A 22,365-nucleotide genomic window follows, 5' to 3' on the forward strand; every position below is an offset into this window, starting at 1 on the left:
ACGTATTTATCTATTGAGTATATGACATTTTTTTTAACATTCAAGTCGCCTGTTACTTACTTCTGCATCATTAATCTTCTGATAGAAGACAGACTTTTTCTCTGATGCTACTCTTATGAATCCACTAATTGGAGCTCCATGTTTTCATTCTTACACAAAGCACAGCCATAATTCGTTGTCTACTATCTCTAATTTTGGTTACTAGTAGAGCAAGAACTTAATGACCATCTTGAAACAAACTGAGTGCAAAATCCATCTACATTTTTTTATGTTTTTTTTTTTTTTTTTTTTTCAATGTTTTATAGTTGTCTTGTCCTCATCTAATTCAACAGTAATTTTTTTAGCCTCAGCTTTATCAAGTCTTTCCAGTGCATCCAACTTAGTTTTCATAGAAACAACATCCCTTTTTATTATACACAAATACCACGTATTTATCTATTGAGTATATGACATTTTTTTTAACATTCAAGTCGCCTGTCACTTGCTTCTGCATCATTAATCTTCTGATAGAAGACAGACTTTTTCTCTGATGCTACTCTTATGAATCCACTAATTGGAGCTCCATGTTTTCATTCTTACACAAAGCACAGCCATAATTCGTTGTCTACTATCTCTAATTTTGGTTACTAGTAGAGCAAGAACTTAATGACCATCTTGAAACAAACTGAGTGCAAAATCCATCTACATTTTTTTATGGTTTTTTTTTTTTTTCAATGTTTTATAGTTGTCTTGTCCTCATCTAATTCAACAGTAATTTTTTTAGCCTCAGCTTTATCAAGTCTTTCCAGTGCATCCAACTTAGTTTTCATAGAAACAACATTCCTTTTTATTTTATCACCCATATTTCATTAATTTATGTAATTACTATAAACCCTATAAACCAAGAGCAATGATGGCTCAATATGTCCTATGTATAAATCTACATACATAATTTTAAATACTTGTTTAAATCAACATGCGGCATTGGTTAAGGCAATGAGAGCCACAGCATCTGAACTGTCATTTCATGCGATTAACGAGGATCACATCTTGTTTAATGAAGCTAAGATTTTGAGCATACAGCATGATTACACAAGACTTTTAACAGCTGAAACCTTAGAAATGAAAATAAAAAACAAAACGATTAAAAAAAAACAATTAACATTCGGAGACCTTTCCTCATATCAGATTCGTGGACTTTTTTGTGCATGCAGGTTAGTAAGTAATCTTGTAGTAATAACCAGCGTAGGGGGACAGTTCACATTAATCAGTTTCAGTTTCCTACCTGTAATCATGGCAAGTCAAAAAGTTTTGTCCCTTTAGGAAGGAAAGTAATTTCAAGTAATTTTAAAATATTTAGTATCATATATTTATACATTCTTGGAATTTTATCGATGTTTATTTTTAAAATCTTTGACACAATGCATTCAAATTCTCAAGGTTGTGAGGTGTATTGATTAGATCTGGGGTTGGATTGGGGCCTTTGGTTATGATCCTGGGCATTCATGAGCTTAGAGAATTGAATGCATTTATTTAATTTTAAGTTAAATATATTTTTAATATTTTTAATCATTTTAAATTTCGAATCATATGTAAACAAGGAGAGTTTGCAAGTGAAGCAGTCCTATGGAGGAAAATAGAGGTGTAACTCGTATGAATTTTAATTAATTTATGTAATATTTAATTAAATTACATACTGTAATTTATAACAAATAATTTTACTGGTGCAAACACAGTTTGGAACAAACACACAACTGACCTCTCGGGTAACATATAACTCAACAGGTGGATGTGGTCTACTACACGAGCCCACCAGCCACAAGCATACTGGACCAATGCCCATGGTATACTACAGTATAGCATGGCCATAAGAAGTATATTTTAAAGAGAGAAGGAGAGGGCATCAGTTAATCTGCCAAGTCAGTTAAGCAGAGGTCAGTTACAAGGGCTTCTACTGTACTATCAAGAGATGTATTCTTATACAAAAAAGTTTATCTACTAACATCAAAATCCTTTATAAAGTAATTTAAGAAGAAAATTATTGGCTTTCCCTGTGTAATGCCATATATCAGGAACTATAAAACACTTTGTGCTCCAGAAGGATCTATCATCACAGGAAATCAAGTCTTGAATGAATATTCTAGGTTACAAGTTTATAAAGAGAGAGGAAGAAGGAATCTTTATTACTGAAGATATTCAGGTATGGAGCATTTTCTTCACTAGTTAAATATGACTAAAAGCAAAACTGTATTTAAAAGCAATCTAGATTATAAATTCACACCTCAAATTATAAATTCACAGGTTATAAATTCCTAAATTATAAATTCACACCTCTCTGTCAAAAACAATCAATGACTGTCAGCAAAGTCACTAACTCTAATCAGTACTGTTAAGTTAAAAATTAACATATTCTATCACTGAAATTGTTGCGATTAACTTTGTGTGTACCCTACTAAATCCCATGTATTATTACATTTTATGTATATCTGGTTTTCTTTAAAATGTTAAAAGGTTTAAAAATGTTAAAGAAGTGTCCCCTAATGTTAATTAACAGTAATAGTGAACTAACTTACTGTTAAAATTGGTTAACAGTAAGTTAATTTATCCAATATACTAAAAGCATGTTAAAGGGTTTCCTTGTAAATAAAATACAGTATATATATTTATTTTACCTAGCCTTGTTTGTTGCTTTACTCTTTTCAAATCTGGAATATTATTTTAACCTTGAATCATTCAATTATTTGTTTTTGGGTTTTAGTTGCTTAATAATTAACTAATAAGCTACTGAATAATGCATGAGTACCTGCACACGTCAAAGGTGACAGCCTGATGAGCTTCAGGATTGCTGACACCTTTTCAAAAGCTAAAAAGAAAGGGTGTTCAGCAAAATTGTTGCCACTTTGTAGAGAGAGAATGTTGATAATTTTTTGAACAAATTGTGACAAAATATGAATGATGGGTACATTACTATGACCATAAACAAAACAGGTGAGCAAACAATGGAAACATTCATCTTAGCCAAACCCTAAAACAGCCAAGTGTTTCAACTGTCTGCTAAATAAGGTCAATATTCTGAGGCTCAAAGGCTCCACCCCTTACAGATTATCTTCTAAAAGGCAGCAAAATCAGTGGAGAATACTACAGAAATCTTCTGGGTAAATTAAGAGAGGATATGAAGTGAAAGAGATGCAGGATGCTATCCAAAGGTGTCTGCCTGCTAGCTGACAATGTTAGAAGGTGAACACCTTTGGAAAATCTGTAGCACCCACCTCATTCACCAGATCTCTCACCTTCAGACTTCTTCCCCTTGCCTAAAATAAGAAACCATTATGGGGCCACAGATTTCACACTGATAAGGAGATAATTAATGATGAGAAGCTTCGTTTTCTGCTCAAAGTGATGAGTTCTATTAAAGAGACCTAATAGAGCTTATCAACAGATGGGAAAAATGTGTAGCTCTAAAAGACAACCACATAGAGAAAGATTAAACTGCCAGCCAAGTTTCAATTCCCCAACTCAAATATTTCTAGGTGAACATAAATACTTATTGACTGCTTTTCATACTTGTTCCTATCTCCTAAAATTATTTCTACAGCCGTGAAATGACACTTTTTTGGTAATTTTGGTAGGCTTGGTAATTGCCATATGTGCTTGACCAATCTCTATCCTCCCAACAGCTCACCATCACTGAAAATCATCCAGATAGTATCTTCTTGCTAGATTGTGTAGTCCTGTGAAAGAAACCAATCAGATTTGGTCACCTAACAGGAATAAAAATGAAAAATGCTATTTAAGCCTATTTCTATAGAATGGATAAAAAATTTGCATGTTGCAAGCATTTCATAAAAATTTGCATGTTGCAGGCATTTCATATATATTTTCTGAAAGAATGGGAAATTTACATATGACACATTTCTAGAGTTTTATACAATTTGTCTCAAAAGTGGAAAATGTTAACTTCTTAATTTTTGTATAAGTGTACATTGGATAATTGCATTTAGTCAGCAAGTATGTAAGTATTTTTCAATCACAAATTTCATTAACAACCTGCTTTGCTTCTCAGAGAAATTTAATATGCATGAAGTATATGATGTTGAGAAAAAAAAAATATATATATATAATCAAATATGACTCCTACATCCTTAAAAGAATCAACAAATTTAATAAGAGTATTTTATGCATAAGGAATGAAAAAGGAAAAAAAAATTATATAATCTCAGTGAAGCCAGGAATAACATATACCATGAGAATGACTTTTACATTAAAGATCTCAATCAAAATACATTAATGTAATTAATTAAACAACATCAATACTGACCTGCCCATCCATACAGAATATGACTCAGGCAGTTTGGGAACAAACAGATATGATTTTCCACTTTTCACTTCAATAGCACCATAACAGTCAGGTTCTAATATTCCAAATGCCCAATGAAAATACGACTCCTAAATTAAGATATAATTATGACACTGCTGTTAACTGGGTGAATAATTATTTGAAAAGTATACATTCAACTAATAATTTGTTCTGTTGAAGACAACAGTACCTATACAAAAAATAGTTTCTTCTCTAGCATTTTATATCTCTTACCAGCACTTTATCTCTTAACAATGAACAGTTGTGCAGAGAAATAGAGTGGGCCAGTAAATCAGAATGTCTTGTAATGGGGGATTTTAACTCTCCAGATATTGACTGGAATTGTGGGTTGGTCACAGGCATACTAGCAAGACTTTTGTGGATTTATTGGAAGATTATTTTCTACAGCAACATGTTCGAGGAGCAACCACAGGGAGTAATACTCTTGATCTGATTATCAGCAGTGATTATTCATCCGTTAAGAATTTGCAGATAAAGGAACCACTAGGTGACAGTGACCCCAGTGAACTGATGTGGGATTTACTTAAGGATGTAACTACCATCAAGGGTAAAGGGAAGAGTTTTAGCTTTCGTAAAGGTGACTACAGTGGTCTCAGACAGTTTTTAAATTCTATACAGTGGGATCAAATGATGATGTTACCAATGGTGAATTCTAAATGGGAAGTCTTCAGGGACTTAACCTTGGAGGCTACTAGGCTTTTCATACCAACTAAGAAATACTGTTCAAGATTCAGGCCTAAATGGATGTCAGATGAATTCATGAGGCTCGTGGCAGAGAAGAAAAATGCATGAAATGCATATAAATTATCAGGTGACACAGAAGCCTACGGCAGATATAAGCTAGTCTGTAATAAAGTCACAAAGGAGGTCAGGCAAGCAAAGGCAGATTACGAGAAATCTTTGGCAAAGGATGCAAAGAAAAACAGCAGAGTTCTTTACTTATGGAAACTCTAGAAGGAAGCGGATGAATCAGATTGGTCCACTTAACAAAGATAGTTTGACTATTGTTGATAAAGAAAAACAGCAAAGAGTTCTTTACTTATGGAAACTCTAGAAGGAAGCGGATGAATCAGATTGGTCCACTTAACAAAGATAGTTTGACTTTTGATGATCCTGTTCAAGTAGCTGATAAACTGAAAGAGTATTTTGCATCTACATTCGCACATGAGGGGTTATTCAAGGAGGGGAATGCCAGAAGTTTATCAAACTCTAACAGGGAGCCAAGTAAAGTTGTAATAACTGAGAGCAAAGTGGAGGAGAAATTGTTGAAGTTAAACATAAAAAAGGCACCTGAGGTGGATGGAATCTATCCAGCTATATTGACAAAGGCAGAAAGGGAAGTTAATAAACTCTTAGCCATAATTATGAGAGCATCCTTAGATTCAGGGGAGGTCCCCATGGACTGGAGATGTGCAAATGTATCCCAAATTCACAAAGGGGGTTCAAAGGGTGATGCAAATAATTATAGACCAGTTAGTTTAACCAGTTAGTTCCAGAGAAAATAAAGAGATATTGGTTAAAGAGGTGATACAAGATCACCTAAACAAGACTGCAGTAATAGTTCAGACACAAAATGGATTTGTTAAGGGGAAGTTTTGTTTGACCAATTTGATTGGATACTACGATGTGGTCACAAAGGAACTGGATGCAAAAAATAATTTTGGTATCATATACTTGGATTTCAGGAAAGTTCTTGATACTGTTGCACATGGAAGACTGCTGTACAAATTGGAGTGGTATGGCATTAAGGGCAAGTTGCTTCAATGGATAAATGGATGGTTGAGTGGGAGATGGCATAGAGTGGTAATAAATGGACACTGATCTACATGGACTAATTTTATTAGTGGAGTTTCCCAGAGTTCGGTGCTGGGCCCATTGTTGTTTAGTGTATTTATCAATGATATCGATTAAGGTATATCAGGCTTAATGACCAAGTTTGCAGATGATACAAAGGTTGGCAGGGTTGTTAATGACATTAAAGACAGTATGCTACTGCAACAGGATCCAGAAAAGTTAGGCAGATGGGCTGAGAAGTTTCGACTGAAGTTTAACATTGACAAATTTAAAGTACAGCATATGGGTAGCAGCAAACCAAGAGAAACGTACCAACTGTGTGGTACTCAGGGAGGTGGAGAATGAAAAAGAGCTGGGGGTAATTATGCATTCAGATATGAAGTTCTCTGAGCAGTGCAGACAAGCTGCAAGAGCAGATCATGGAGTTTTGTCAATGATATATAAGAATGCTGCTAGCAGAGACAAGGAGGTGATTATCCCTTTGTATAAGGCGATGGTCAAGTCACACCTTGAGTACTGCGAACAGGTTTGGAGGCCTCATTTTAGGAAGGATGTAGAGTTGTTAGAACAAGTATAGAGAAGTGCAACATGATTGGTGAAAGAAACAAAGGGGTGCACTTACGAAGAAAGGCTTAAGTTCTGCAAGTTGCAGCATCTGGAGGCTAAGCATCTGTAAGGTGTACAAGGCATTGAATGGTTTGAGCAAGCTCAATGCTGACGGGATACTTCTGCTTGCTCAGACTAAGAACCTGAGGAGACATAGTTCAAATTGAGGAAAGACAGTTGTAGAATAGATGTGCGGAAATTTGCCTTTAGCCAGCGGGTAGTTGATTATTGGAACAGTCTTCCATTCGTTGTTGTGGAAGTTGATAGCTTATATAAATTTAAGGCTGAACTAGACAAACATTTGGAGTGCCCGGATGGGCGAAATGGGAAGTTTTTTTTTTGTTTTTTGGCTGATGTTGTATAAGCTTGCTTTCTTGCATCATATGCCTCAACTAATTCTAATTCTAACTTGAAAAAGCTATTCAGGTTTATGAGGTGACAAGATGATACAGTGCATCGCACATTAAAATATTTTTCAAGCCATGTGCTACTAACCAGATATTTGGTATCCATGTAAATGTGTGGCAAATTTTATTGCTGTGGCCTGTGATATCCAGCTACATATTTAGCATATAGAAGAGCAGTTTGGGTTTAATATATCTTAAGTTTTCTACGGTTGCTTTATATTTATATAAATTTTGATTTGATAATAGAGAGCTATTAAGTGCTCGATAATTCCTGGATTCTATTATATTATGAAAACAACAGGGATTACCTTTATTTTAGATATAGGAAGCTTCTTTTCCAGCCAACTCTCCTACACGTCCAACACGCTAATAATTCTTTGGGAAGGCGATATCAATTTTACAAAAAATGTGGGACCCCTCGGTCTCAACATTGAGCGCTCAATGTTGAGACCGAGGGGTCTGAACACTATGGTTCTGACAGTGTGGAAGATGTCCCACATTTTTTGTAAAATTTATATCGCCTTCCCAAAGAATTATTAGCGTGTTGGACTAGGAGAGTTGGCTGGAAAAGAAGCTTCCTATATCTAAAATAAAGGTAATCCCAGTTGTTTTCATAATAAATTTTGATGTATAATAAAATATAACTGGGCCTCATGACAATTTTTTGGCTTTAATTGTATTGCAACAATTAAAGTGTTGATAACTACCATAAACAGCAGGACTTCGGCCATTTTTTTTATAATACAGTTTAAAGAAATAGTTTCAGTGGCCCTGATTTCACACTGAAGTTATCACTAGAAGTTGTCTCAATGATGTACTGAAGATAAACAGTAGTTCTCATAAAAAAATATAATTCTATTTGTCTGTAGTGCATCACTGAACCAACTCTTAGTTACCTCCTTACAACCCATCTCTGAGTACAAGGTACCACACTGACAGAATGCGATTCACTGGTGGAAAACTAAACACCTCTATCAGTGCAGTATCTTACAACTACGTGATGATTTAGCTCATGAAAGAACAGTTGTCAAACAGCATGTGAAATATAATGTAATAGAGTCTAGAAGAAAAGCTTCTTATTTAGATAATTAATAACTATCATAAATAAGAGGAACTGTGTATAATGTATTTTTTATAACAAAGACTAAGAAAACAGCAAAAGTTTTTTCAAGTGGTATTTTTTGTAAAGTTGACTCAGTGCTACACTATAAATAACATCACATTTCATTAGAAAAGTATAATGCCATGCCACGCTCCAGATGGCAGTGAGAGGCCAGGTACCTCACAGTGCATCATCATCCCCTCCAAAAAATCCTCATGTACAAATAAACATAAATAACATTCTTTGATGAAAAAGATCCTACCTACATGCTAAGTGATTATAATGATCCTAACTGCACGATTATCTATACAAGGTGTGGCTATTAAATAACGAGACTGTGCATGCAATCACTAACCCCAAGTGCCATCTGTGAAACAGAGCCACAGCAGTTTACCCTGAACCTTTCCCTAGTTACTTGCCAAATCATATTCCAACACACTCATTCACTTGGAAGTAAGACAGGGTTTCATTACCTTGTGTTTTCGCAGTTTGCCAGAAAAATGACAGACAAAAGAATCAAACAACAAATCAACCTCAAATTTTTAACAAAACTAAATAAAACACCAACTGAAAGTTATGAGCTGTTACATCAAGTTTATGGGGAAGATACTGTGTCAAGAACACCCATGTTTGAATGGCATAAAAGAAGGAAGAGAGAGAGAGAGAGAGAACGTGGAAAATTATGAACGACCAGGCCATCCCATATCCATGAAAAATTGATGAAAATGTAATTATTATGGCTGAATATATCCCACCAAATCAAATTGTCAATCAAACATACTAAATTGAAGTTCTGACAAGGCTGCGTAAAAAAATTTGAAGAAAGAGAACTGAATTATGGAAGGATGGTTGGATGCTCCAGCACACAACACACTCTGTTCGCCAGTTTCTGGCCAAAAAACAAATTCCTGTGTGCAAACATGTATCCTACTTACTAGACCTAGCCATTTTTGACTTTTTTCTCTTCCCCAAACTGAAAAGTGTACTTAAAGGAACCCATTTTCAGTCCACTGAAGACTGAGAAAAAAATGACTCAAGTGTTAAAAGGCTTACAGAAGGTAACTTCCAGAAATGTTTCTATGCCAGGAAGAAATGTTTGCAAGCCCAAAGCAATTATTTTGAAGGGGAAACTTGTAATGTATGAAATATTTCATTATATTTATTTTATTGTAATAGTTATTTAATAGTCGTGCTACACTCAGGAATTAAAAAAAAATACACACACACACACACACACACACACACACACACACACACACACACACACACACACACACACACACACACACACACACACACACACACCACTTGCATTTTTTATCAATGACAGCTCGTGGCCAGGTTGCAGATTTGTATGACTACCATTTTTTTTACTTCACCTTCAATGGGAAATTCTACACACACATATCTGGTGTCAGCATGGGTAATGCCCTGTCTCCTCTCCTGGCAGAAATTTTTATGACAAAATTTGAAAATTTCTTGGAAAGCCAACAGATAAAACCAAAATTCTGGAGCAGATATGTGGATGATATCATAGCCATCTGGAATCATGGCACAGTTAATTAACAAAAATTCTTTGAAACTCTCAACAGTCACCACCAAAAAATCAACCTCAAAATGGAAATCGAGAACAATGGCCAAATTCAGTTCCTGGACATCCTTTTTTTTCAAGAAAGGCCAAAAAACTACATATGGAAGTTTTCAGAAAACCCACCGATACCGGCATCATACTAAACTATAAACCCTGCCATCCTTTCTCTACAAAAATAGGTGTTCTAAAGTCTTTCACAGTATTTGCAATGAAGATAATATACAACTGGAACTAAATACAATAATCAGGGTTGCCTTAAAGAACGGATACCCAATCCACATCATCAATAAAGCCATCATCGACACCTCCAAGTCCATTAAACAACCACAACCTGGCATCGACAGAAGAAGCACCTCCATATGTATACCATACATACCTTTAGAACTGATTGAAGGTATGCATACCGTACATACCTTCAATCAGCTCTAAAATAGCCAAAGAAGCCAAGAAATTCGGGATCTTCACCTTTTACAAAAGTTCAGCCTCCATCAAACAGATCATAAATCCACAGCCCAACTACCCAGATAATCCTAGAGGTCCTATATATAAGATAGTGTGGATGTGGTAGTGTATATATATATATATATATATATATATATATATATATATATAACAGAAGAAAATTTAAAGAAGCCTTTCTTATCAAATTATTTGGATCCTCAGCAATCAACAGAAAACAGGGGGTTGATTTCAACCTCCAGTATATTCATCTCTTTAAAGAAAAAATAAATGAAGAAAAAGGTCCTAATCAACCAGAGGAGCACACAGTATACACCCTCTTCCAGACCCAAGAAACAGCCTATACATCTGATGAGCAAAGGTCAACACAGGTATCCTCTACACCGCAACCCAGAACCAGAGCAAGAGAACAAAGGTCGCCACACAAGCACCCTGGATTCAGGATTTTTTTTTTTTTTTTTTTTATGTAAACCCCAAACATGAGAGGTATTAGAACCTATAGTACTTAGTACGGGGCTTGGGTTGGAGGTTGAGAAAACGAAAGAAGATATTTGTTGACATTGCACTCGAACTTCTGTAGACTGTAATTTTCAGGAAATATGTATGAAGGAAGGTTGTTCTAGAAAACAGCTGTTGAATGATTTGATTTGATTTTTAATGGCGCATTGGCAGCTAAGGCCATAATGCGCCAAGTCAGATTTAAAACGCTACATTACATTTTGGTAGCCGGGGCTACCACGTCAAGCAAAAAAGGTACAAATTAATAGCATAAAAATTATAAAATTTACATCCTTGAATAAAAATTAATAGATTGTAAAAAGTTAAAAACGTTGGACATATTGTCTCTGTCACCAATAATCTGACTGAGTGTAAATGGCTCAGTCAAATTATTAAAAGCGGTAAAACAGAAGCGTCGTGCTTCAATAAAAACAGGACATTCAATAAAAATATGACTGACGGTTAAAAGAACGTTACACTTCTCGCACATAGGTGGGTCATCCGCCCTCAGCAAATAGGAATGTGTTAGATGACTATGACCTATGCGGAGCCGAGCAAGAACAACTTCCTCTCTTCGGACCCTGCGTAGACTGGACTGCCATTGCGAAATTACAGGCTTAATGTGATGTAATTTATTTGTGGCCTGTCCGTGCCAAGAATCTTGCCATTGGGAATATAATTTACAGCGTATTATTTGCCTGTAGTCAGTATAGGGGACTGACAGGCAATGACTATCCAGGGAAAGGGCTGATTTGGCAGCAGCATCAGCTAATTCATTTCCCCGGATCCCAATGTGGCTTGGGATCCAGCAAAAGCGAATATCAAATTCCAATTCTGCGAGAGAAAATAGAATGTGCCGGATCCTGGACAGGATCGGATGAGGGTTAAACCTCACCGATACTAAAGCCTGTAACACGCTCAAGGAATCACAATAAAACGTATACCTTTGGTAGTCGCTATTTTTAATGTGATCTAGGGCTGTTTGTATTGCATGCAACTCTGCAGTATAAATGCTAGATTCTTGTTGGATCTTGTAGGATAATGTTTTGTGAGGGAATACAACAGCAGATCCCACATAACATTCTGACTTTGAGCCATCTGTATAGACTGGCATAAAGTCAGAATACTGCTGTCTATGTGATGCAAAGAGTTGCTGGTAGACAGATGGTGGTGTAGTAGCCTTCTCCCAGATCTTAAGGGAGAAGTCACAAGTTGGAAAATAGGCATGCCAGGGTGGAAGGAATTGCCTTGGTGACTGGGCAACGTTGTCTACCGTTAGGTCTAGTTCATTCAACAGCCCTTGAATCCGAATACCAAAAGGTTTGTTAGCAGTCCGACGGGTGTTATAGAGGTTTTCCCAGCACGGCTCAAACACGGATGGCCACGTGGGATGATCGGGCAGGGATTTTAATTTGAAGGCGTACTGTAAGGACAACTGCTTACGTCGAAGAGAAAGAGATGGTTCATTTGCTTCAACGTAAAGGCTTTGGATAGGAGATGTGCGAAATGCTCCAGTGGCTGTCCGGATGGCTTGATGGTGGATTGGATCTAACCACCGAAGTGCACTATCTCTAGCAGAACCATAAACCTGAGACCCATAGTCGAGTTTGGAACGGACAAGTGCTCGGTAGAGACGAAGTGTAGAACGATCTGCGCCCCACGAAGTTGACGAAAGGGCACGAAGGATATTAAGCCCTTTTACACACCTTGTCCTAAGCTGGCGGATGTGTTGTACAAATGTCAGCTTCTTGTCGAAAATAAGTCCCAGGAATTTGAACTCTGCTACAACTGGGATGTTATTTTGCCCAAGCCTTAATTCTGGGTCAGGATGAAGATTACGTTTGCGACAGAAGTGCACACAAACAGTCTTCTGTGATGAAAATCTGAACCCATTAGCCAATGACCGAGATCTAATGTGATCAATGGTTTTCTGCAGTTGCCTTTCAATGACCCTCATATTGCATGATTGACAAAATATAGTAAAATCGTCAACATACAAGGCATTTTTCACCGTGGGAGGAAGTCGTTCTGTGATAGAGTTTATTTTGATTGCGAACAGCGTGACACTTAGGACGGATCCTTGTGGGACTCCCTCCTCCTAACAAAATACTCGAGAGAGAGTGGATCCTAAACGGACTTGGAACTGACGATTCGAAAGGAAGTTTTTAATAAAAAGAGGAAGATTACCTCTAAGACCGAAGTTATATAGGTCTTTTAATATTCCAAATTGCCAGGCTGTGTCGTACGCTTTTTCAATATCAAAGAAAACTACTACCAAATGCTCAGATTTAATAAAAGCATCACGAATGGACGTTTCCAATCGGATTAAATGGTCCAGAGTGGATCTATTTCTTCGGAAGCCGCACTGTGTCCTGGAAAGCAGACCATTTGTTTCTAAATACCATACCAGGCGAGAATTTACCATTCTTTCCAGGATCTTGCACAAACAGCTTGTCAGAGCAATAGGACGGTAGTTACTTGGATTTCTAGGATCCTTTCCTGGTTTTGGGAAGGCAAGAACGATTGCTTTCCGCCAGGAATCCGGAAATTGTTTATTAAGAAAAATTCTGTTAAACAGAATTAAAAGGTGATCCTTACATTGTGGTGTGAGGTGTTTTACCATTTCGTAGTGGATGTCATCGGGCCCCACAGCACTTGCGTGCGTGAGAAAGAGTGCAGCATTTAACTCCTCCTGTGAAAGGGGCTTGTTATACGATTCAAGCCCTTTTGAATAGAAGTTCAGGGGGTTTTTCTCATTTTTCTCTTTCAGGGCCAAAAACTCTGCGGGAAAAGATGTTATTGCAGAGATTTTTGCAAATGTTTCCCCTAAAGTATTTGCAACTGCAGTTCGATCTGCAATTGGACATCCGTTATGCTCGAGGATCACAGAAGGACATGGTGGATATTTTCCCTTCATTTTCCGGATCTTATCCCAGACTACTTTTGAGCTAGCAGCCTGAGTTATGGAAGATGTAAAACGAATCCAAGATTTCCTTTGGCTCTGACGTCGTACATAACGCGCTTTCGCACGTGCACGTTTAAATGTTATTAAATTTTCAGTTGTGGTATATCGGCGGAATATCCCCCAGGCTTTGTTTTGTGCTTTTTTTGCTGCTGCATTCGGAATTCCACCAAGGTTTCGGAAATAGTGGGAACCGGCTAGATGATTTTGGGATTGCAATTGCAGCTGCTTGGACAATTGTTTCTGTGACGTACACGACTGCATCATTGATTGGCACCTGACTGACTGTAGCGATGTCAAGATTTGCCAGATGTTGAAAGGCATTCCAGTCAGCCTGATCAAGCTTCCACCGCGGTAAACTAAATGGAAGACACGGTCTACCACTAGTTAGGGTGATTATCACGGGGAAGTGATCGCTTCCATATGGGTTCTCCTCCACCTCCCAAGCAAGTGAAGGAAGGAGAGAAGGGGAGCAGATAGAAAGATCAATGGCAGAGAAAGTACGGGTAGGCATGTGGCTGCTGAATGAATAAACGAGGAAGATGAAAAGTTGGTTCTGTGAGTTTGAAGTTGGACAGTAAATGGATGTTGGCTGGTGGTGGCACGTGTTCAGACTGTTTTGAAAGAGAGAGCGGGAATTATAGAAGCCAATTCAGAAGAACAGTTCCCATGGAAGTATCTGTAGAAGAGGCATGCAGCAGAAACAGTACGTCTATGAAACAGCAAGTGGAGAGACTCTGTTAGAGATGAATCATTAATTAACCTAAATGCCCTCTTCTGAATGGAATCAAGAAGCCTGAGAGAGGTTTTAGGGGCACCACCCCAGATGTGGGAACAATATTCCATGGCAGGGCGGATTTGTGATTTATACAGAGTGAGCAGCTGTTTGGAAGAAAAGTAACACAGAGAGCGAAAGAGAAAACCAAGTTTTTGAGATGCAGAGGAAGCAATATTTGTAATGTGGTGGTGCCAAGAGAGATTAGAAGTCAGGGTAATCCCCAAAAGAGATATATCATTTTGCCTAGAAATCGGAGTTTCACTAAAGATAAGCATAGGAGCAGAAGAATCCTTTTTGCGAGATATAAGACAAGACTGAGTTTTAGAAGGATTGAAATCAACTAAGTTGTCTTCGTCCCACTGGAGAATTACTTAGAGATCGGCATTTAAGGAATTGGTAGCAGATTTTTGAGAAGTTGAAGCTCATTGAGCAGGACAAGGTTTCTCAAAATGGAAAGTGGAATGCAATGTGCTATCATCAGCAAAACTATGGATAGGATTTCCAGTCAATGGAAGAAGGTCATTAATATACAAGCGGAAAAGAGTGGGGGAAAGAACTGAACCTTGGAATACAACGGCATTAGTGGAAAAGTTAGAAGACACAGAGCCATCTACCATCACCCTCAGTGAGCGATCAGAGAAAAAACTGAATAACCAATTACTAAAAACAGCTGGCAAACCAAAAGATGGAAGCTTGTTTAGAAGACCTTTATGCCAAACACGATCAAAAGCCTCTAAGTTGTCAAGAGCAACTACTTGTGTTTCACCGAACCTTTCCATTGAATTAATCCATAAATGGTAACATAAGCCAGAATATTACCAGTGGATCGACACTGACTGAATCCATACTGGCGATCGTTGATCAGACGGAAGGCTTCTAGGTAGTTTAAGGGTTGGCGGTTAATTGATTTCTCCATTACTTTAGAAAGAATAGAAGTAATTGCAATGGGACGATAATTGGATGGGAGGAATTTGTCACCTTTTTTAGGAACTGGCTGGATAGGAGGAAATTTCCAAGCAGAAGGAAAAACACCTTTATAAGAAAGTGAAAAAAGGCGGCAAAGAATAGCAGTAAGTTCAAGAGCAGAGGTTTTGAGAACAAGTGGAGAAATACCATCGGGACCTGGAGCTTTCTTAGCATCAAGATTCATCAAAATCCTTCTGACGTCCTTTTGATGGAAGACCACAGGAGGCATTGAATGGAGCGTGTTGGGAATGGTGGGAGGTGTTTTACCAAGATCATTAATACATGAGTTGGAAGAAAAATGGGATGCTAGCAGGTCAGCTTTATCCTTGGCTGAAGTGACAACAGAACCATCTGGTTTGGACAGAGGTGGGAGCAGAGTTGGACAAAGGTTGCAGCCAATAGCTTTGGCAAAAGACCAGAAAGCTCGGCTACCATTAGGGCAAGAAGCAAGTTTTCTACTCTTAGCCTGTTCAAACTCTAGTTTAGACTGATTAATAACTGCTTTACAATTGTTGTGAGCTTTGGTGTAGGCAGAAAATGAAACTGAAAAATTAGAAACAAGCCAATTACGATATGCAATGTTTTTCTCTTCAACAGCCTTAACACATTTATTGGAAAACCAAGGTTTAGATAAAGGACAAGATTTTAAAGTGAAGTGTGGGATAAAGGATTGCATTCCTGCAAGAATAATTTCACTGACACGATCTGAGCAAATGTTGACATCAGAAGTTTTGAAACAGTAATCCAACAAAGGAAAAGAAGAAAATAAATCTCACAGGTCATCCCATTTTGCATTATTGTAATGCCAAACAACATTAGGTTGGGAATAGCCATGAGATAAAGGCTCCATTGGAGAAGAGACATTCACCAAGTTGGTTTTTTTTTTTTTTTTAGGAGCATTAGCAACTAGGGCCATATTGTTTCGGGAATATGCGGTGGCCATTCCCTGACCTTTCTGCATCCTCCGTATTTGGTGGTTTCGGGCTCAATCCCCGGTCTAATCAAGAAGCATCTGCTACGCACTGCTGCTCCTTCCCACCTGGCTACTGAGGCACCTCACCAAGTTGTGATCTAAAGTGCCTACAGGACCTCTCGACCAGTTGGGTCGGTGTGACTAGAAAACAGATGCCACCTGGAGTTGTCAACATTAAAATCACCAAGGAAAATTACCTCACTGTTAGGAAAGTTGGACTGGAGAAAGTCAAATTGCAAAGAGAGGAAGTCAAAGAGCTCCAAGTGATTAGTGGAATTTGGAGAACGGTAGAGACAACAGATGAATTTGACACAATGAGGTAGAGAGATTTTAAGCTAGAGAAGATCAAAGACAGGAGATTCCAAATTGCCAAGTCTCTGACAGGGAATATCAGAACGGACATATGCACAAGTACCACCTTTGAGGTGAAAGGAATCATACAGCGAATAATTTGGACATCTGAGATGAGCAGTAGTTGAATCAACCGATAACTGAGATTCTGTCAGAAAAAGTACATGGGGTTTGGCAGACTGCAAGTGGAAATGGACATCGTTGAGATTAGAATTGAGACCACATATATTTGTGAAATGAATTAGGAAGTGCTTAGAAGGTTTAGATCTTTTCACAGATAAGCTTACTCTATTTGTTTGACAATTCATGATGTATTCAATAGTAAGAAAAAGTGGATGGGACATGCTGTATGAAGCAATGAAATTTTTGGATATGGCGTACACATGGTAAGAATATACCCAGATCTTTGACATAACGTGGCCTTGACAATGCCCCCCCCCCCACATACTCACTACTCGGACTCCCTCCAGTCACTATCTGGCAGAGTAGAGGTAGCAAGATTATACACTAGCTGATCCGGAAGCCTCCTAGAGAGTTACCAATAGGTTCTTTCCGGTGCACTAACTAGCGGCCAGTTTGCGAACACAGTTTTAGAGCTGTACCCTCGAAATGTAAGGAATATTGGATCTCACCACGATGTTCATCATAACCTCAAAAGTCATCAATCATACTGCATGATGGAAGAGATAGGGAAGTGTTGACCGGAACTTAGCTGTAGAGACTAAATGTGGGTTCCACCACTTCAAGCCTCCAATAAGCAAAGTGATGGTATTGCACCGGTTGATGAGAGTCATCTACCACCTAGTACTGCCTGGTAACATAGAGGGGTGGCATTCCTCCATGTGGTGTGGGCGCCACACCTCGACCCCTGCTTACGTTGGTTCACACCTGGATAGTCACCCACCACGTACTTGTGCATGGAAGTTATACCCAAGATTACTAACAGTCCCACCATCGTGAAGATGCAAGCAGAGGATTTGGTTGTCACAGACCATCCGGACTTTGCCGAAATTGGGTCCACTTGACTTGAGTGTCACCCGAATATCAGTTCCATCAGCATTTTAGACTTCCAGGTAGCAAGTACAGCTTGTCTGGCATATCTGAGGGAATGTCTGTGACAACCTCAAGGACCAACCAGCTCTATTCTTATTGGCTAACTATATGAATACTTTACCTATAAAAATGTATTGCTGACTGAGCCTCTTGACCATTTAGGTCTGAGCATCCAGCAGGAGGTAAGAAGGAGGTATTGGTCAGCAGGTAAGAAGTTTATTTATTTAATTAAAAATAGGTTAACCGTAATTACAACCAAAAAATAGCTCATTGTAACATAGAATTGTTCCTTTAGTTCATTATCATAACCTAGATATGCTATTTGCTAATTTGTTATTATAAACTAGAACTTTTCATCTATTTTTTTGTAAATTAGAATTGATCATATGTAAATACAGCTGAGTTGATTGTTATTTTGATCTGCTCAATGAAAAATATAAGTTATTTTTGTCGCCCAACAGCAAGGTCTGATGATGGGTATCAGCAAGATACCTGAAATGTTACTCATTCTATATTAGTTTATGTAACACCTAAATAAAATATATTAAAACTCCACATGGTATAAGAATGGTAATTTAGATATATTATAATTTAAATGGATAGAAATCACATAACGTCCTTCACCAACCATACCAGTTTTTTTATTTTATTTTAACTGAAACAAAATTGGTATATAATTATAAATTAGATTATTTACCAGTACAGTAGATTTTCAAAATAACGGCACCTTTGGGGATTTAAGGTGCTGTTATTTCAATTTTTCCATTATCTAGAAAGTTTTATTTTTAATATATTTAATGCAGAAATAATAAGGCTAAATAAGAAATAGAGAGATTAAGAATGCAATTTTATTAACTGCACATAAAAAACAAACATGTTGCCGATCCAATGTTATATTCTTCCATTAATACACTCCTGCTTATGCCACGTTCTATTTTCTTCATTATACAGTATCAAGTTTAGTCTCCCACTCAACCATCCTTTCATCCATTGTAGCAACCTGCCCTCAGTGGCATACTACTCCAATTTGTACAATAGTCTTCCATATGCAACAGTATCAAAAGCTTTCCTGAAATCCCAGTATATGATATCAAAATTATTTTTTGCATCCAGTTCCTTTGACTACATCATAGTATCCAATCAAATTGGTCAGACATAACTTCCCCTTGACAAACCCATTCTGTTTCTGAATTATTACTGAAGTCTTGTCTAAATGATCCTGCAATGCTTCTTTAACCAGTGACTCCATTATTTTCCCTGGAACAGAAGTCAAACTAACAGGTCTGTAATTACTTGTGTCACCCTTTGATCCCCCCTTTGTGAGTTGGAGATACATCTGCACATCTCCAGTCCATGGGGACTAACCCCTAAGTCCATGGATGCTCTCATAATTAAAGCTAAGAGTTTGTTTACTTAATTTGCTGCCTCCTTTAATATAACTGGATAGATCCCATCCACCCCAGGTGCTTTACTTACGTTTAACTTCAACATTTTCTTCTCCACTTAGCTCTCAGTTATTACAAAATCATTTAACTCCCTGTTAGAGTTTGATAAACATCTGGCCCCCTCCTTGAATAACTCCTCATGTGTGACTGTAGATGCAAAATATTTATTTAGTTTGGCAGCTATCTGACATTGATCATCTACAGTCCGCGCCTCCGTGGCCAGGTGGGCAGGAGTGGCAGTGCGTAGCACACGCTTCTTGATTAGACCGGGGTTCGAGCCCGTGACCACCAAATACAGAGGATGCGGAAAGGTCAGGGAATGACCACCGCATATCCCCGGAGCAATATGGCCTTAGTTGCTAATGCTCCTAAAAACCAAAAATAACAATAACATCATCTACAGTCAAACCATTGATATCAAGTGGACCAATCTGATTCATCCCCATTCTTTTAGAGTTTATATAAGTAAAGAAGTCTTTGCTGTTTTTTTTTGCACCCTTTACCAAAGATTTTTCATAATCTGCCTTTGCTTGCCTAACCTCCTTTTTCACTTGATTACAGACTAGGTTGTATCTACCATAGGCTTCTGTGTCACCTGACAATTACTGTGAATTCCATGCATTTTTCTTCTCTGCCATGAGTCTCATTAGTTCATCTGACATCCATTTGGGGCTGAACCTAGAGCAGTATTTCTTAGTTGGAACAAAATGCCTAGTAGCATCCAAGATTACTTCCTTGAATGCTTCCCATTTAGAATTTGCTGATGGTAACATCATCGGTTGGTCTCACCGTATAGAATTTAAATACTGTCTCAGACCACTGTAGTCACTTTTACGAAAGCAAAAACCATTCCCTTTACCCCTGATGGTAGTTATATCTTTAAGTAAATCCCACATAAATACACTGTGATCACTGCTACCCTAGTGGTTCCTTTATCTGTAAATTCTTAATGCATGAATAATCACTGCTGATAATCAGATCAAGAGTCCCTCTTGTTGCATCTATAACATGCTGCTGCTGTAGAAAACAATCATCCAATAAATCCACAAAAGCCTTGCTAGTGTGCGAGTGATCAACCCACAAGTTCCAGTCTATATCTGGGAAGTTAAAATCCCCCAATATAAGGCACTCTGATTTACTGGCCCACTCTATTTCTCCATAATTGTTCATTGTACTCATCAGAGTCATTAGGCCTAAAACAAACTCCTACCTTCAATTTTACTTTTGCAGTGCTTATGTTACACCAAACCGACTCAACATTGCACTGTCCATCTATGTAAACTGTATGCTTGTTTTGTTGTTTTGTTGGTTTTTAGGAGCATTAGCAACTAAGGCCATATTGCTCCGGGATATGCGGTGGTCATTCCTTGACCTTTCCGCATCCTCCGTATTTGGTGGTGACGGGCTCGAACCCCGGTCTAATCAAGAAGCGTGTGCTGCGCACTGCTGCTCCTTCCCACCTGGCTACGGAGGCGCCTAAACTGTATGCACTTCTTTTGATTTTGTGTGTTTCTTAACTAACAGCATAACCCCTCCTTCCTTCCTATCCTGTCTGTACACATTGTACTCCCCAAATTTCAATTCTGCATCCCTTATATCTCAGTGGCACCAAGTCTCTGATATCCCAACAATATTCATCCACCTTCAATGTCTTCAAAAAAATTCATCAAATTTGTTTACTATACTCCTAGCTTTGGTGTACATGCAAGTATACATGCACCTGTTCTTACCCTCAGTTACTCAAACACAGCCCATTTATTTACTTGTTTCGTGACCACCAGCAGTTCCTGAAATCCCCAGCAACTGGCTTTCTGGGCTGCTGCTCATTCCAATAGAAGCAGTGAAAGAATCATTTCCACCTCTGCCTGCAGCTACTGTTAACCTATTAGTTCGTGAATTCCTCCAAGCTAGCAGTTTTCCGATCCACCTAACATTTCCCCGATAGCATCAGCAAATATTCTTGCACCCTTTCTATTTAAATGTATTTCATCCCTGTAGAAGCAATCTCTCCTGTTAACAAGCACAGACCACACTGAGAAAAATTCTACCCTATGAGCCCTGCACAATCTCTCCAGCGCCTAATTGATTGTCAAGACTCTCATCATATACTCCTTCCTATCCTGTCTGGGCGAGATTGCAGACACTTTCAAATTTAACCCCAACTAGCGACTTTTTTTTCAGCATTAGACCTACTTACGCAGTAAATCCGCAGATCTCCTACACTTAATGTCAATAGTGCCAACGTATACAACGATATCACCTTTTATGCTCTTAAAAGATGATAACTGCTCTACGTCATCAACTTTTGCCCCTGGCAGACATACCCTGGTCCTATTCCACCTATCCTTTTTGCACATTACATTTCCCATTTCGCTGACAATTGAGTGACCAACAATAACTAGCTCCTGTGGGACCAGCACATTCTGCCCTGAAGGTTGCTGCTGTGTTGCCTGGTGCATAAGAGTGTGTTCTGGCATTGAGCTGGGCAGTTGAGAACTTGATGGGACCCCCATTTTAATTCCTTTGAGGGCATCCACCCGACTCTTCAAGCTTTCATAGCTGCCCATCAGAACGCTGTTGGTGCCTAATTTCTTCACATTCTCTGCAGGTAGCACACACAAAGACATTCTCCATGGCTAGATCGTGTCCTGTTCGAGAGAGAGAGAGATCCACAAACGTCGCATTTTGCACATTTTTTTAGACTGTGATGCATTGGAGAATCGTCCCCTACGGTTCTCACGTGAGCCACAGCACTTTTGCTACTTCATGCAAGTTGCTTTGCTGCTCTAGTCTAAGGCATGATTTCCGTTTAAATACAATTTAGTTAACAATAAAAATTAAAAGGATTTATAATTTTTAATAGATTAATTGCCAATACTGTACTAAGCTAACAGATTCCTACTACAGTCCTATGTGTTACGCTATCTAGTTTTACATTATGCCTTACACTATCAAGTTCAAGATATACATAATGCTATTCCGTACACAATGGCGGCAAGTTTTGAATGGTACAAGTTCTACCG

At 38.2% G+C, this 22,365-nt stretch overlaps 1 protein-coding gene across 1 annotated transcript in view; it reads right to left on the reverse strand.

Moving 5' to 3' along the window:
• The window catches only part of Dip-C (dipeptidase C), a 185,795-nt gene that overhangs the window by 137,958 nt on the left and 25,472 nt on the right, over positions 1-22,365 (reverse strand). The window contains exon 3 of the mRNA XM_090368947.1: positions 4,298-4,425. Within this exon, the coding sequence (XP_090225073.1) occupies positions 4,298-4,425 (128 nt within the window). The remainder of the gene's footprint in view (positions 1-4,297; positions 4,426-22,365) is intronic.

This window comes from Mastigoproctus giganteus, chromosome 2, assembly GCF_048544385.1.
Source record: "Mastigoproctus giganteus isolate SK-2022 chromosome 2, ASM4854438v1, whole genome shotgun sequence".
In the NCBI taxonomy this organism is placed as follows: Eukaryota; Metazoa; Arthropoda; class Arachnida; order Uropygi; family Thelyphonidae; genus Mastigoproctus; species Mastigoproctus giganteus.